Source organism: Macrotis lagotis, chromosome X (assembly GCF_037893015.1).
Source record: "Macrotis lagotis isolate mMagLag1 chromosome X, bilby.v1.9.chrom.fasta, whole genome shotgun sequence".
In the NCBI taxonomy this organism is placed as follows: Eukaryota; Metazoa; Chordata; class Mammalia; order Peramelemorphia; family Peramelidae; genus Macrotis; species Macrotis lagotis.
Genome location: NC_133666.1, coordinates 259,630,527 through 259,649,037, shown reverse-complemented (window position 1 = coordinate 259,649,037; position 18,511 = coordinate 259,630,527). Strand labels below are relative to the sequence as shown.

The 18,511-nt window shown below is 34.1% G+C and overlaps 1 protein-coding gene across 4 annotated transcripts in view; it reads left to right on the top strand.

Annotated features, from left to right (window-relative positions):
- The window catches only part of KIF2A (kinesin family member 2A), a 93,975-nt gene that overhangs the window by 54,670 nt on the left and 20,794 nt on the right, over positions 1-18,511 (top strand). For all 4 annotated transcript variants that reach the window (XM_074201449.1, XM_074201448.1, XM_074201452.1 and 1 more), the window contains exons 7-14: positions 3,667-3,762; positions 6,550-6,604; positions 8,146-8,308; positions 10,469-10,559; positions 10,695-10,758; positions 11,895-11,986; positions 12,191-12,333; positions 17,070-17,274. In XM_074201449.1, coding sequence (XP_074057550.1) covers positions 3,667-3,762; positions 6,550-6,604; positions 8,146-8,308; positions 10,469-10,559; positions 10,695-10,758; positions 11,895-11,986; positions 12,191-12,333; positions 17,070-17,274 — 909 coding nt within the window. The remainder of the gene's footprint in view (positions 1-3,666; positions 3,763-6,549; positions 6,605-8,145; positions 8,309-10,468; positions 10,560-10,694; positions 10,759-11,894; positions 11,987-12,190; positions 12,334-17,069; positions 17,275-18,511) is intronic.

Below are 18,511 nucleotides of genomic sequence, written 5' to 3'. Positions count from 1 at the left end.
GATTTTCAAAGTCTTTTTTGAGCTCTGTCATAGCCAGAGCCCAATTTCTGTTTTTCTGGGAGTCTTTAGATGCAGGAGCTTGTGCTTCCTCATCTTCAGACTGAGTATTTTGATCCTTTTTGGGCTCATTTGCAAAATATTTCTCAATAGTCTTCCTTTTGTTTCTCTGCTTGCTCATTTTCCCAGCCTGGGCCTGGTTTTGGGGTGCTTCCTGAGCTTTTGGGGCACTCCCACAAGGGTCTCAGTGTGTGAGGCTCTGTCCTCCCTCCTGGTCTGTGAATGACCATAAGCACCTCCCTCTGCCACAGGGGTGAGGTGGGGGGGACCCTGCTGTTCTATGGGGGGGGCCTAGACTGCTATCAGGATCTGAATGTGGTCAGAGCCCCAGAGTCCTGTTCCAGGGTCAGAGGACAGAAGAACTCTGCAGTCTCTCTTCACTCCCCTCCCTCAGCTCAATGGGCTCATGCCCTGGAGGCTCCTGCTTACTGGCTCCACCTGCTTCTGTTTCCTGGATCAGGGCTGGGGAAAGACCAAGCTGCTTGCTGTGTGCCCTAAGGGCTGGGCTCCATGTGCTTGCTCTGGCAGAGGTCCCCTGCTGTTCCCCCACTTTGTGCCCCGTGCTCCTCAGGGTGCAGCTCAGGAGACTCCGCTGCTGCTGTTGTGAGCCGGGGCTCCCAGCGCCCTGGGGCTGCCTCCGGGAGGCCTCCCCTCTGGCGGGCCACCCCTCCGACCCCGGGGAGCAGAGCCTTTCTGCTCTTTTCCAGGTTACCTTGAATAGAAGAACTGCCTCACTGGGTCCCTTTGTGGGTTCTGTCTCTCGAAAGTTTAGTTAGAGTCCTTAGCTTATGAGTTTTATCAGAGAGCTCCTAAGACTAGATCCCTTCATGTCGCCATCTTGGCTCCGCCCCCTTGGTTTAGTCTTAACAAAGTCATATTGCCTTTTCATTATCAGATGCACACTAACTTTTTCCAGATATGCACTGACTATTTTTTAAATGATACCTTATAGAATTTTGCCAGTAATTTTGGTCAAGGTCACTAGCTCTTTTGCTTGAAGATTCTACTCGCCTTCCTTTAAAAAAAGAGATCACTTCATATATTTTTATTAAACAAGCTAGAGGCTACCAACAAGATAGAGTAGACAATACTATGACCTGAATTCAATGAAGATAAGTTCTGTTTTAAACAAATTGAATTTGAGATACCTATGGGACTTTATGGTAGAGATATCCATTTTACTGCAGGTCAAGTAAGACTGGAGCACAGTAGATAGATAAGAGATATGTAGTATTGGGAGTTATCTTTGTAGATATATGATGATAAGGAGAGTGATACTTTTAGAGTTGATGATAGCCACAAATAATTTGCTTGATGAGTTCTCTCAGGTAGCTACAAGGAAAAAATGACCAAATATCTGGAACATCACCTTCCACATGTTTTAAGAATAGGAAACAAGGGGCAGCTAGATGGTGCAGTGGATAAAGCACCAGCCCTGGAGTCAGGAGTAAGTACCTGAGTTCATATCCGGACTCAGACACTTAATGACCTAGATGTGTGGCCTTGGGCAAGCCACTTAACCCCATTGCCTTGCAAAAAAAAAAAACCTAAAAAAAAAAAGAATACGAAACAATTTGCATCAATTTAAGCAAAATAGGTTAATGTATTTATTTTGGTCAATACTTGATGACTATTACGGATGTTAAATATATATACTTTGGTCACCTTTCTAAAAGAAATGGTAAAAGTGTTTGAGAAACACCTATCAGTTCTCTAGAATGTCAAAATGAAGTATTCTTTTGAAAAGTAAAAGAAAAGTAAACAAGACCTATGTCAGGAAAATGGAGGACAGAACAGGATGTAGAGGAGAAAAGTGAAAATATCTGGAATTAATTAACATCATATATGAAAGCCTTTTTACTTAAAAATATTTTTTGCCATTTGCATGTAAGAACAATTTTTAACATTCTTTTTTTTTTTTTTTTTTCCATTTTGAGTTCAGTGGGGCAGCTTGATGCAATGGATAGAGGGCTGATTGATACCAGAGTCTGGAGGACCTGAGTTAAAATCTAGCCTCAGACACTACTTACTTAGCTGTGTGACTTTGGGCAAGTCACTTAACCCCATTGCCTTGCAAAAATAAAAACAAAATGAATAAAACAAAATTTTGAGTTCCATATTTTCTCTCTCCCATCCTTTGTGAAATCATTTTATATAGGTTTATACACATGTAGTAATGTAAAACTTACGTATTCGTTGTGTTGTGAAAGAAGACACCCAAAAAAAGAAAAAAATAATATGCTTCAATCTGCAGACTTAAATCATTTTTCTGAAGGTGGATAGCATTGATTCCTTTGGAATGGTCTTGGATCATTATTGTATTGCTGAGGATAGCTAAGTCATTCACAGTTGATTAATTATTGTACAATATTGCTGTTACTATGTGTAATGTTCTCTTGGTTCTACTATGAGGACCTTTAAAAGGATGAAACTTGATCCTTTGAAGATGAAGTAGTGCATGGCTTCCTAGGTGTTATTTATTAGGTGAAAGTAATACAGTCAGAGAGAGGTAGGGTTTGAACTTCTGCTGAGTATAATAACATCTGAGCATCTTTTTCAAAGTATGTATTCAGTTTGTTACAGAACTACTTCAAAATTGTAAAACTGGGATTTCAAGTGGCTATGAATGACAGCTAGATCTTATTGCTAAAGATTACAAAGTATTGGGCAAGAAACTGAAGACCTTAGAGACACAAGTGCCTTTTGTTGCCAAAGTCATCAGAAAAGTTATAGAAAGTGAGCAATTAGTTAAGAAGGTGGTTTTTGAGAACCCAAAACTAGGAGGACTGTTTGAGATTGAGGAGTGGAACATACCCACAAAAAGCTGTTGCAATGTATTTTCCTAGAATTCTGTACATCTAGTCAAAAAGAAGGAAAAAAAATCCCTGGTATATACTGTAGCTTTAGATCATCTTATACTTTAATTCTATGACATTCTGAATGTACTCCAAATGGATACATGTTATAAATATTAAAAGGTCACAGTATTAAAAAGAGAATAGAAGGTTGCATCATTGCAATGATGATAGGAGGATGGTTGGGGGAAAAAAATCTTATCAGGAGCCAGTTATTAATGTATACTATGTGCCAAGCATAATGCTAGGGCTCACAGCAGCCCTTTGGAATAGGTACTTGAAGCACTAGTATCTCGGTCTCACACATGAAGAAACTTAATGTGGAAGAGATTAAACAAGATTAAACAGTCACGTAATTAATTCATTCTAGAACTAAGGAAGAATTGAACCCAAATTATCTCCCATGTCCAGGGCTCTTTCTCCTACATAAAGTAGAAGCTTTGAAATGAGTCATGGTAAACTCCAGGGAGATCTGGAAAAGATAGGAGAAATTCAGGAAAATTTTTGCCTTAGTTCAATATATGCATAATATAAACATAACCATACATATATATGTATGTAGAGACCAAAAAATAGTAGACACACTCCACCTACTGGTTATATTTAGAGGTATTTTTTGATCACAGTAGGGCAGCCTAAACTAAACTTGATTGAGATTTTGTTCATTTGCCTTTACAATCCTTAAAAATTATAGACATAGAGACAATAAATATAGCTTTATAGTTGATGAGCCTCTTTTTTTTTCAACTTTTAGGATGTTGATGCTACAAATCCAAATTATGAAATCATGTGTATGATCAGAGATTTTAGAGGAAGCTTGGATTATAGACCACTTACAACAGCAGATCCTGTAAGTTTTCTTGACGATAATTACTAATGGTTTTGTTTAAATATGTACATGAATAACTTATAGTTACCATTAATTTTTAAGTTCATAAATGTAGTGCTCATTAAATTAATACTATATATATATTCATTTTTTCTTCTCATATTTTCTCTTACGTGTTTAAAAGAAGAACACTATTTCCCCTTGTAGTTTTTGCTTTCTTCCAACTTGAAATAATAACCACAGTGGACTTTCTTAAGTAAAATTCCCTTCATTCTTGCTGGGGCAGATAAGTAGTATAGTTATAGTGAATGTAGGGGGAGGGAAGGAATGGAGTGACAGTAGTGGGTGAGATGTATAAAGAAGAAATAATTAGAATTTAATCTTCTATATAACTATGTCTGATCTCATCTTACTTTTCCTCCCAGCCAGCCTTAATTTTATTTTCTTCTGTGCTTGATGTTCCAAGCCTTTTATGTCTGTTAATATATTCCAGTTAATTTTCCATTTAATTAACATTTTGTTTATGTAAATGGAGATAAATCAAATTAATGAAGAATACAAAGGATGGGAGGAGACTTGGACCTAGATGTTTTATTCACTTCTATTCAGTCTCTACAATTCTCACAGCTTTATAGTGAAAATATTAGAACAAATAGAAAGATAAATTGTGTAACTAACAGTGGCACTTATTCAGAAGAATCCAACTGAACACCTAGTTTGAATGTGTTTGTGGAATCGTGAAATGTGTATTTCGTATTGGATTAACTTACAAAAAAGAAAACTGTTAGGGCCTAATGATATCTAATTTGATATATATACATATATATATATATATACATATATATATACATATATATATATACACTACATATACTGTAAATACTGTGTCTGTATATTCCAAGATCCCTGTCTGATTAGGACTTTGTTCTCTTTCTACCAAATCTACTATATTGAATATGTTTAGGATAATCCTACTAGCCAGTGGAAACAATTGTATTAAGTAACTTACTACTTAAAAATTTTAAAAACTAAGAGATTTAGAGTTGCTGTTAGATTAAGCATGACTTCCCAAATTCAAGAGAAAACAGCCAATATAGCAAAATGGAGGACTTTTCACTGGGTCACGTGAGCTGCAGCTTGGGATTCTACACAGTAAATGCTGAAGTACTTGGGGAGAGGGCTCAGAACAGGGTTTTTATATGGTCCCAGAGCAGAGACAATGTTCAGGCTGCAGATGAGAGGGCTTAGGGGCATCTCACAATTTCACCAGGGAAGTTGTTTTGCATAACAAGCAAAAGTCCATAGAGAAAACTTGGGAATCTCTGGAGGGACGGAGAGTTTGAGATATTTACAAAGTTAGTCAGAAACTGGAAATGATAGTGCTTGGTGAGACTTGGGCAACTCATGAGTTTGGGAATGGGGACAAGCTCAGATTCAAGCAGCTGAGTTTGACAAGCAGTTTTGAATAAGAGAATAACATGATAAACTAATGTTTTAAAAAAGATTACTCCAGCAGTGATATTAAAGTATGTATTGAAGTTTTAAAACCATAGGTCAGGTGACTCTTGTGAGAACCCAAAGAATTTTTTTAAAAATTGGAAATATCATGTCATTGAAAAGTAACTGGTCTACATTATCAAAAACAAGGTAAGGTAATATACCTTATTTTACATTAGAAACTTCAACTCCATTTTTCTGAATTAAGATATAGAAGGATTGGTAACTTTTGCCATGGAAAGTAATAACTAAGTAGTAAAGACAAAAGCAAATGATAGGTCATTGTGTTGTAATGGAAAACCAGCTTACTAACTAGCCATCAATTGAGAATGAATGCTGGTTCATGTGTCTTAGCTGCACTTTCTTCACTGATGTGGTGCAGGGATTGGGCTCTAGGTTTTGTTTCCTTTCACATTTACAAAGTACTTTTTAGTCCTCAGAACTTTTTTCTCATTGTCCTATAAGGTAGAGAGTGAAAATATTCTTGTTTGGCAGAAGAGTAACCTGAGAGTCTATGTTACATTGACTTTCTCTGGATTATACAACTACTGAGTAATAGAACTAGGATTTGAGTTCAGTTTTTCTGATTCCTAATCTAGTATTCTTTCCATTGTACCAAGTTACCTCTTGAAAGAGGAAATTAATGGTTATAAAATAGAAGTAGCAGGTGTAAATAACTTTTTAAAGTAGTTCAGTAGCAGGTTCCCTCCCCTTACTTTATTATATCAGAGGGATGTTTTGTGTGAGTCTCTATGGAGTCATTTTCCTATGGTCTCTAGGAAAATGGTGGAAGGGTTTATTTCAGATTAAAAATAGAGGAAATAGTGAAATGAATGGTTGTTATAAAGGCTAAAATACATAAGAAAGAATTCACAATGGATGTCATCTCATGAAATAGGAGACAGGATCCATTATTGCTGAGCTATGGGAATGGGGTTCTGAAGAGAATGAAACAAGTTTAGAATAGTCAATGATGAAATTGAGTGTTTCCCTAATATAATTTTCCAAACATCTTTGCTACTTCATAAAGTTTTCATTTTCAGTTAGATTTAGGATTTCATGTATTTCCAAAATCAGATAAAGCACAGATCTTTAAGTGAACCAAATGCAAAAATGTCTGTTCTCCACAGAGCTATTTTCTAAAATTGTAGTTTAAGATGAGCTAGTTGTATGCATTATTTTTTTACAGCTACTTTTTTTAATGCTTAGTATAAATTTCCAAAAAAAAAACTATAGAAGTTTTAGAATGCTTTGAAATGTTCTATGTACGACATCATAAAACTGCCATTATTGAAATTATTTTTGTCACAGATTGATGAACACAGGATATGTGTTTGTGTAAGGAAACGACCACTCAATAAAAAAGGTAAGGTAATTTTGTTTTACTCTTGTTGTTGCCAATTCATTTGGTAGACTTAAAAGCTCTGAATGGCTTTCTTTTGTATGTTCCTAAAAGTGAAATGTAAAGATGCGAAATATATAGGGAATTTAAAAAAGCTTAAATGGCAAAGGCATGACCCTACAAAGTTGTTTTTCTAACCCTTCCATCAGTGATCCCTATTCTGAGTTTGTTTTCCCCTTAGGATGAGCATTTTTAAATCAGACCCATGGGATGGTTAGGTGGTACAGTGGATAGAGCACCGGCCCCGGACTCATGAAGATCTGAGTTCAAATCTGGCCTTAGACACTTAATTACATAGCTGTGTGACCTTGGGCAAAGTCACTTAACCCCATTTGCCTAGCAACAAAACAAAACAAAAAAGACTGTTAAGAACCTTGGGGTTGGAGGACATATCTATGTCTTTAAAATTTTGTGATGATGGGGCATTTTATCTGGAGTTATCTCTAAAAGACTTCACTTTACTATTACATGAGGAGGCTCTTTTCCTTAGATGGCAGACATCTCAGAAAGAGATCCTCTTTCCCTGCTGCCTCTCTGTTTATAAATTGTGCATTGCAAATAAAAACACTGTTGTGCTGCATGCTCTTCTAAGCTCTAGAAGATCATTTGGGTTTTGTTGTTGCTTTACAATCTAAATTCTTGAAAGGTTAGAAAAATTAGCCAACCTAGCTAAATTAGCCTCAATTCCACAATATTTCTCTGGAGATATATATTAAATATTCTTCCTTATGAAATAGAGGAAGCTCTTGTTAGTAAGTATCCATTAATGTGAGTGTCTTCAGTTAGGATGTGGCATTTTGTTTGGGGGGATTTCCTTGGTATAAGGAACTTCCTTCTAAAAACTTTGCCTCTGCATAATGAAGATTTGATCCTGCTAGATAATTTGGGACACTGAGAGATTAATTCATTTTTATGGTAGTGTCAGAATTTGAACCCAACTTTTTGTGATTTCAAGGCTGACTTTCTGTTCATTCTACCTCCCTACAACCTTTTTCTCCCCTCTGGTCCTATAGGTCAATCTGCTAGGTGACACAGTGACTCAGAGAACTTTGAGTTGGAATGAACTACCATCTCCCTTGCCTTTTTCAACAAACAACCCTTCAAACTTTTGAAGTGATATGCTGTATTCCTCATTAATCTTTTGTTTTCTAGGCTAAACCTTTGAAATTGACATAGTACTAGTACACAGAACTCTTTATCATTCAGCTTTTTCAGTCTCTCACCCATATGTCTCCATCTTAACAAAAAGATCATGAGTGTCAAATTCATTACTGAAGTTGTTGCTTAATGTTTACCCAAATTAAAATGTTAACTTGATCTTTGTGTATGTGCATGTGGTTTATAATTCAGTGTTCTATTGATTGTTTTTGAAGATTTTAATGAAACTTTTCTCTCTAAATCCTTAGTGCCTAAAACAATTATCTTTTCTTTTTGTATTTTATAGTTATATGAACATGTCCAATGAAAATGACTGAATGTTGATTTTGTGTCATTTACTCTTTTAGAAACAGTAATGAAAGACCTTGATGTGATCACAATTCCTAGTAAAGATGTTGTAATGGTACATGAACCAAAACAAAAAGTTGATTTAACAAGGTACCTAGAAAACCAAACGTTTCGTTTTGACTATGCCTTTGATGACTCGGCTCCTAATGAAATGGTTTATAGGTATGTAATTTAAAAAAAAAAATTTCTGTTTTTTCCTTGTCCTAATATTCACCTTAAAAGACTTCTTGCAGATTTCTTAATTGATCTAATCCATTAGTCATCTGTGATTTAAATAATAATGCTTTTATATAATGTTTTAAGGTTTGCAAGCACTCTTATATGTATGTGTGTAAAAGTAAGTGTATGTTTGTATCCCACATATAACACCTACTTCAAGGGATTGTTGTGAGGATCAAATGAGTGTATGGTTTGCATATACACATTTATAATATAAGGTAACATAAATATATGTGTACACATACACATACTTGATCCTCACAGCAATCCTCTTGAAGTAAGTGTTGTCATCCCCATTTTGCAGAGGAGCAAACTGAAGCTTAGTCAAATGATTTTCCCTAGGTGATATAGCTGGTAAGTGCCTTAAGCCAGGATTTATTATATTCAGTTCTTCCTAACTCCGGGTTCAGCATTATCCACTCTGCTAACTAGATGTTTTTAAATGCTTTGTATAGTCCTTTAAAATTTATAGAGTACTGTATTTAATAGTAACAGGATGAAGAAATTGAGATAGCCTTTGTAGAAGCTGTCTTTTAATCACTTCTTAAAATCATTAGCTGTCGCCTCAGATACTATAACTTACAGGAAGCAATTTCTGACATTCCTCTACCTTGACATAGTACTAGTAAATAGAACTCTTTATCATTCAGTTTGGGTTTATTTAGATACATATTATATATTTCTCGCTAACATTAAGTTCCTTTAGGGTCAGGATTAATTTTCCTTTAGTCCTTATATCTCCAGCTTCTATCAGGGTACTGCACATATAATTAGTAAGGTGGATGGATGAATAAAAAGGTAGGTAAGATATATAATTGTACAAAGTTTATTGCATAGTGTCCTCTTTTAGATTATGGGCTCCTTTAGAGTAATGTCTGGGGACTTCTCCTTGGGAGGGGGGTTCCTGGCCCATAAGTACTTAAACACAGGGTAGTTACTTAGTAAATTTTGCTAGTGGGATTTGAAACAAGTTTTTCCATGCCTCTTTAGACATTTTCATAAGAGTTTTTATTTTAGGTATTTATTATTCCTTTGTATAAAAGCCCTCTCTCTAAACTTACTTTTAATTAACTTAAACCTAGGTCCTAAAAGTTTTAAGTGCCTAGCACTTTAAGTTTCCAAGTCTCATGATTTAACTTTTATTTTATTCGTTTACTTGATGAACAATTTCAGTTTACCTTTTTTGATACTAGCAGTACAGAAATAATATGTATTGAAAACTCTCTTTTTTCTAAGTCAGAAACAGTAACTTGGAGTTTGTTATCTTATTCATATAAGTTTGTATTATTTTAATGTAACGGCTTTTACCTTCTTATCCAGATTAAAGCTCATAACCTGCTTTTCTGTTTATTCACCTAATGTTATCCAAGTCTTTCTTCATTCTGTTTTGCCATTTGTAGTGATTCAATCTTTCTTGTACTGAAACTTTTCCCTCTTTTATCTTTTTTTTTTTTATTAAACTTAGTTATTTGCATTCATGTTTGGTCTTTTCCAAAAATACTTAGCTGTACTTTTTATTTTAAAAAATTTTAGTTTGAATTTGTGGTGTAGAAAATCTTGCTGCAGATCAGCAGAATTATAGATAACTTATTGTCTTAGAGTTGCCTGAGATACTAAGATTAAGTAACTTCTCCCTGGTAACTCATTTCACATGTTTCAGAAGTAGGACTTATGGCCATGTCTCCTGACTCTGAGATCTGTTCTGTAGTGCATACTCTGTGTGTGTGTGTGTGTGTGTGTGTGTGTGTGTGTGTGTGTGTGTGTGTGTAAAAGTAAAATTAACCTTTCATCCATTATTTATCACAGACTACCATCGCTTTGATGTTTTGTATTTTCTCCTTGCTCTTTATATTTGTCACTAATCTTCTTTCCATTTCCTTATTTCCTTCATTCATAGATGGCATCATTTTTAGAAGAATTTTCTGGGGAGTGAAGGGAGAACTGTGATATTTTCTAATTTCAGTATTTTCTAATGATTCTGGAATGTAGGAATAAGGAAAAAATTTGATAAACTAATCTGGACCGATTTTCTCTATAGTTGTTTTTCCAAATAAATTTGAGAATACAATGATAAAAAGTTATTCTGTTTTTGCATTTTTCTAGGTTTACAGCTAGACCATTAGTAGAAACCATATTTGAAAGGGGAATGGCCACATGTTTTGCTTATGGTCAAACAGGCAGTGGAAAAACTCATGTAAGTGATTCCTAGAAGTTGTGTGGTAGCATTAAAGTCATGACTCATTTTTTTAAATGATTGCCCTTAAGGAAACCACAATACAGATATGAACACTTAAGATGTAACTTTTGCTCTTTATTTTAAAACTTCTAGACCATGGGTGGTGACTTTTCAGGAAAGAACCAAGATTGTTCTAAAGGGATATATGCGTTAGCAGGTAAGTAGATCTTTTTGTATTTGATTTACAGATACTTTAATCCGTTTTATGCTTGATGTATCTGTTTTTAAAGATTATGGAAAAACCTTCTGTTCATTAAAATTGCAAACTAGTATCATAAATAAATAGCATATAATAAGGCAATAAGTACCAATAAATAAATCTTAAATAAGTAGCATAATAAATAATTATTATTTGATCACTTTTTAATATAAGATATAATTTTTGTGAACTGGAATTTGTATCTTAGGTTTTTAAGTGTCTGTTTTTGACCCTTATAACATTATTCTATAAAAGATTGGTTTCTTTCAAAAATTAGAATAAATCTTATTGGTTAGAAGAATTATTTTCCCCCTTTTTTAGTGAAGGAGAGGCAGCATTGTGGGAGAGAAGAAAACTAGCAACAGTCTTGCCCTTTACCACCCTCCAAAAAAAAAAAAAAGAAAAGAAATAAAAACCTCTTTTTAAATGCTCAGAAAAGAACAGAAGGAACTTTTGAGGAAAACCCAGTTGGGACAGCTTTTTAAAAAAACATGTTGAATTTATTTTATGTTCATTTAACATAACATATGGTATTATTATTATTATTATTATTATTATTATTTTCAATTTTTGCAAGGCTGTAGGGTTAAGTGACTTGCCCAAGGTCACACGGCTAAGTAGTATCTGAGGTTGGATTTGAAGTCAGGATTTCCTGACTCCAGGGCTAGTGCTCTATTCACTGTGCCACCTAACTACCCCCACATGTATTTTTTTTTTTTTTTAGGTTTTGTTTTGTTTTTGCAAGGCATTAGGGGTAAGTGGCTTGCCCAAGGCTACACACTAGGTAATTATTAAGTGTCTGAGGCCGGATTTGAACTCAGGTACTCCTGACTCTAGGGCCGGTGCTCTATCCACTGCACCACATGTATTTCTAATAGAAAATTTTATGTGATAGAGATTTATGATTTTCACATAATTCAATTTTTCTTTTCTGTTTTTTTATTTGGGACTTTGGTACTGGTGTTCATTTAATTCAAAATATTTTTTAAAAATTTTGTATGAATAATAATTTCTTATTATGAATAAGAAATTTGTACTAGTTTTTTGTGTTAATAATTGAAATTTAACTTTTCTATTTATATGAAATTCAACAGCTCGAGATGTCTTTTTAATGCTAAAGAAACCAAACTATAAGAAGTTAGAACTTCAAGTTTATGCAACTTTTTTTGAAATTTATAGTGGAAAGGTAAGGATAATCTTATAGTATTTTCATGAAGTTCCACTGCTAATTTCATTTGAATAGAAATTGACTCATTTTAAAAATTTGACTCTTGTAACATTAATCATTTCTAGCTAGATTGTTTAAAATATACTCAAATAGTTTTCTTGTGTCCTTTGAGACCCCCAGTTCTGTTAACATTAAGTTATCTAACATAATTTTTTTTTTTAGGTATTTGATTTGCTTAATAGGAAGACAAAATTGAGAGTGTTAGAGGATGGTAAACAGCAAGTTCAAGTTGTGGGATTACAAGAGCGGGAGGTTAAATGCGTTGAAGATGTCCTGAAACTCATTGAAATAGGAAACAGTTGCAGGTATTACTGTACATTCAAAATATATAATATATTTTCTTAATTATCTTTTTTATGCAGATATATTTTATGTATGGATATGTATGCTTAACATCAAAAAAAAACCCCAAAACAACTCAGTCTCTGGTCCCATCACTTCCTGCAAATTGAGGTGGAAGAAATGGAAGCAGTGTCAGACTTTATATTCTTGGGTTCAAAGATCACTGTAGATAGCAATTGCAGCCATGAAATTAAAAGACATTTGCCCTTTGGAAGGAAAGCTATGGCCATTCTGGACAGCGTATTTTTAAAAAAACAAGAGTTATCACCTTGCCAACAGATTCATATAAGTTATGGTTTTTCCATTAGCAGTATATGACTGTGAGAGTTAGGCAGGCATAGAATCAATGCTTTTGAAATGTGGTGGAGTCCCTTGGACAGCATGGAGATCAAATCAGTCAACATATAAAGAAATTAATTCAGGTTATTCAGTAGAAAGTCAGATACTAAAGTTGAAACATAAATATTTTGGCCACATAAAGAGAAGATAGGATTCACTGGCATGGACTCTGATGTTAGGAAAGATGGAATTCAGAAAGGAGAAGGAATGGTAGAAGATGAGATGGATAGGTGGTGTCATGAAAACACAATACACTTGAACTTGAAAAGAGTTCAGATCAGGTCATAAAGAATCTGACACAATTGAACAAATGTATAATCAATAAAGGTTTGTTTATTAAGTACATAAGTGCTTAATAGTATCAAAAATCCATAAAGTAATCCTTTATTTCAGAAATATATGGATATTTTCTCTACTATATGGAAACTTTCTTCACCAAAGGAAATCAAAACACCTTAATAAAAAGTTTTCATAAGTTATGACTATAGAAATTCACCTTTTAGGTTTCCCCAAATGTAATTAGACTGGACCCTGTGACAATAGTCCACTGTTTACCCTTATTCCAAATATTTCTACTTTGACATAACCTACCAAACCTTTGAACTTCTCTTGCATAATCTTCAAGATTCTTGTTACTTTCCATGAGTGAGTATGTTGTGTATATGTGTGTGTGTGTGTGTGTATGTATGTATGTATGTGTATAAAAATAAGATACTTCAGTAGGCTATGATCTCTGTGGTGTCAAAGCACTTACATTACAGTTCAGTGTTTTGTCATCATGTACCACTTCAGTCCACATTCTCCACAAGGTGTCTACTGACCTGCCCAACAACTCCACTTTTAGATCTCTTGACATTTTTTTGAGGTAGCCACTAGAACTCAAAGCAACATCCATTAGTTATTCACTTTCCATTCATAACTAGCCTACTTTTTTTAATCCAGCTTGTCTCTGATCTAAATTGCTTCTCAGATAGAATTCTTAATTGGTGGTATATCGCAGCCTACTCATCATATATAAGTTGTGCTTGCTCTTGGATCACCTGTATTTTATTTCTCTAAATAATGTAGTGTTCTATAATTCATTAAAAGCACTGTTGAGAGTTCCAAAGACAGTCTCACCAATTCAATTACTGACTCATTTGTAGTTCTCCGACCCAGCTTTTTGCAGTATCCTTTCAGCTTTGTATATGTGAAACATAAACATTCCTCATCTCTTTGGTTTTTCCATGTGGCTCATAGGACTACAGATTAAGGCAAGGAAATTGGTTCAAAGTGGGAATAATATATATACATACTCAGTTGTATATAAAAATCTATCTAATCTAACTAACAGGGAATTTTAAAAAAGGAACCTAGCCGTGTGGCATTGGGCAAACTACTTAAGGAAAGAAAAGGGAGAGCAGATTATAGGAGGTTATTGGTCAGAAACAAAACATTCATTTGAGGAGCGACAGGATAAAAAGAGACAGAAGGATAAACAGAAGAAAATAGGATGGAATTAAAATGCTCAATAGTCATAGCTGTGAATGGGATGATCTCACCTATAAAATATAAATGAATAACAGATTAGATTAGAATCCAAAAAACCAACAATATATGTTGTTTATAAGAAACAGACTTAAAACAGAAAGATTTAGAAAAGTAAAGGGCTGGAGCAATATCTATTAGACTTCATTTAGCCAAAGTAAAAAAGGTAATGTCTCAGTCATGTCTCAGAAAAAAAAGCAAAAGCAAAACCAGGCTTAATTAAAAGATATAATCAGGGAAACTACATTTTACTTAGAGATAAGATAGAAAGTGAAGAAATAGCAGTTTTTATAGCATGTTTTACTAATAAAACGCCTTGTTTCTCAACTATATTGGGAACTAAGGCACATTTAGAAAAATAAAAGCCATTACTTGAGAAATGATTAAGAAATGTGAATGGGACTTTTTTCATAAGAAGGAAATAAAAGCTCCCCTTCATTATTGTTCAGTTGTTTCAGTTGTGTCTTACTCTTTGTGACTCTGGGATTTTCTTGGGAAAGATAACATTTTCTTCTGCTCATTTTACAGATGAGGAAACTAAGGCAGAGAAGGTTAAGTGATTAAGCTAGCATGTATCTGAGATCAAATTTGAACTCAGGTCTTCTGACTCTGGCCCCAGTGCTCTTCCCCCTTTACCACCTTGCTGCTCTAAAAATACTGTAAATCACTATAGAGTAGAGAAATTAATATTAAAATAACTCAGGAGTATCACCTTACACTTAATAGAAAAGATAGATGTTGGAGGGGATGAGGGAAGATAGTTGCAATAATAAACTGTTGATAAAGTTGTGAATTTGATTAATTTTTCTGGAGAACAATTTGGAACTGTAGGCAAAGAGCTATAAAACTATGATCTGTACCCTAAAGAGATTGAAATAAAAAGACAAAGGTTCTTTTTGTACAAAAACATAGCAGCTCTTTTTGTGGTGGCAAAGAATTGGAAGTTGTGGGGGGGGTACTTATCAATTAAGGAATGAATAAACAATTGCAGCATATGATTGCGATAGAATGCTATTGTGCTATAAGAAATAATTTTTTTGTCCTTTTTTGTGATATGGCCAATATGAAAATATTTTACATGATTTCACATATAAATGTACACATACTTATATATATATTTATCATAAATTATGAAGACACATTTATAATTGTATATTCGTGTATTTATAATTTTATATAAATGCATATTATATTTATGATTATAAAAAGATATGTGTATGTAAAAGTCATTTTGTCATTTTGCTTGCCTTCTTGGGAATGAGAGGGTTTCAAGGTAGTGAGAGAATTTGGAATTCAGAATTCGAAAAGAATGTTAAAAATAAAGAATAAATTTATTTCAGAAGAAATGGAAAAAATGAGAGATATGAGTAATAAATGACATTCGAGTTGTTCTGTGAAAGAACGCAGGACTTCTGAGGCAGAAGTGAATAGGATTTTAAGAAAAATGGATCACTGGTTGCAAGGCATCAAGATAATGTTCTTTATGAGGAACAATTAGCAGTGCCATTTTGAATGAAGACAAATACATAAAAGTACTATGGAATTCAGCTGGAAGGAAAGATTTATATGTAATACTGAGAATTTTGTATTTTATGATGAAGTAAATGGGGAGCTTTGAAGATTAATTTTGAGTAGGGGTGATGCCAGAGTAGGATAATGAACTGGGAGAACAGGATGTTGTAGAGAGATTGGAGATCCTAGTGAGGATGAAGAATAGGTTTAAGAAAGAGAGGTTGGGGCGTCTACGTGGCATAGTGGATAAAGCACCGGCCTTGGAGTCAGGAGTTACCTGGGTTCAAATCTGGTCTCAGACACTTAATAATTACCTAGCTGTGCAGCCTTGGGCAAGCCACTTAACCCCATTGCCTTGCAAAAAAAAAAAAAACAACCCTAAAAAAATTTTAAAAAAAGAAAGAGAGGTTGAAGGTTGTGGGTGGAGAAGGATTTTAGTGATCTGGATCTTGAAGGTGGAGAAGTTATGGGACTAGATGAGGATTTGCTCATCCCAGTGAATGGTTAAGGTGGAATGAAAATGGGAGTAATTGAGGAGGTAGATGATTTAATTGGAAGGAGGCCAGGTTATTGAAAGGGATTTAGACCTGTATGTTAAAATCCCTAAGAGTAGGGAGGTTTGGGCAGAGATAAGAGTCTATGAATTGAGGTACTAAACTCCTTGTAGAAAAAAATGAGAATGTTTTTGAACTGAGTGATAAAGATTGATGAAATAAACCTTAAAAGAAGAGAGATTATCCATTTAGGATAGCAAAGGGATAATCTGTAAATGGAAATGATGACCAAGGAGTATACATCCTGCTCTTGACCCATTGCTTCAGAGGATTATTTAGTACTGGAGAAGGGTGATTAGGGAAGCATTTTCTTCTGGGGAAAGCCATTTCTTATATGGTCAAGCACAGATGATGATGTGTTTCAAGGAAACCCATTAATGAGACCACAGATGGATGGATGTATGCATTTATATTCAGTGATTTTTATGGTCTTAATATGCCATTGAAAGGATGACAGGTGAATTTTATAAACTTGAAGTAAGTATTTTATTTCAAAATTGTTACTAATTTGTAATGTTCAGTTTTTCAGAATTCAATGCTTTTTTTTCCCCCAACAGCTTTATTCTTACACATAAAATACCATCATACCAATCCCAATTTATTTGGACATTTGTTTCCAATAGGGTAGAGAAACTTGATTACTACTTCTTAAATAATGAAAATAGTTCAGGTTTTTATTTCTATTGAGTGTTCATTATTAAAATATTGTCATTAAAATATTTTCATGTAATATGAGGCTGATAATTTTCTACCTCATCTAAATTTAGAACGTCAGGTCAGACATCTGCAAATGCACATTCATCTCGAAGCCATGCAGTCTTTCAAATTATCCTCAGAAGAAAAGGAAAATTACATGGCAAATTTTCTCTCATTGATTTGGCTGGAAATGAAAGAGGAGCAGATACTTCTAGTGCAGATAGGCAAACTCGGCTTGAAGGTGCTGAAATTAATAAAAGCCTTTTAGCACTCAAGGTAAGTAAAATAATAAAGTGAAAATCTTTTATTTTTGTTCCCTATTTCAGAACACAGTTTGGGGTTGGAGTTCCCCCCACAATATAAGACAAAACTTAAAAAATATGCATTTTGTATTTACAGCTTTAGACAGTGCCCTTTGACAATGTATTAAATGATTCCCACTTTTAACACATTCCATTAATCATCCTCTTTTGGTCTGATTTACTTCCTAATCCATCTGGCTTTATTATTATTCAGTTTGTAACTTTCCATATTGCTGTAAGAGTTATGCTAAATGTCTTTAGTAACATTCAGTTACACTAGTCTGTGTAGAAATGTACCCTTTTAAAAAAAAACTGTCAGCTTCTTCCTCCACCCAGCCAAAGAAATGAAGTTCCTCTGGGTGATTTGTTCTTAATGAATTCATGTTGGCTCTCTTAATGATCAACACTTCCTTTTTAAGCACCAGGAAAGTATTCTAGGATTTTTGTAGAGTCAAAAAGTTAAGTTCTCTGGTCTATAGTTTAGTCGACCTTCCTCTTTTAAATTGAGACATGCCCACCTCCAATTCCATACAACTTACTCTGTTGTCAAGATTTCTCAAAGATCATCAGTAGCACTTGTCTCCAAGTTCTTTCAGTTACTTGGGATATCAATTATCCAAGTCTAAATACTTCAACTCACTGGAGTAACTAACTAGGAGTACTTTTGAGTATACTCTGATCAACTTGTTATTTATCTTGGGTTTTACTTTCCTATTGACCTTTTTTGTTCTCTGCTTCCAAGACTGAAAGTTAATGCTATTGGTAAATAAAACAGAAGCAATCTTTATATAAAATCACCCTTACATAATTTTTTAATATTGGAAATGGGACATTTGAAGGTATTTATTGAAACTAAATAACATTTTAAAGATTTGTTTAGATGGATCTATTGTCTGATTAGTTGTGGATATTTTTTCTACTTGTTATAAGTCATCTTTGAGAAAGAAGGTTAAATAACAATATATTCCAATAACCAGAGACTTCTCTCTCTCTCCCCACCCCACTGTGCAGCTTGTTTAAAAAAAGTATCCTTCACTCAAGATGTGCTTAACAAATATTAATTTGCATTTAATTCATTCAATTAAATACTTATTATATGTAACATGCTGTATTTGAGACAAAAATTCTGGTTTTTATAACAAGTAAATAGAACATGATTTACTAAATATTTACCATATTTACTAATATTTGCAATATTTACTAAATCCATT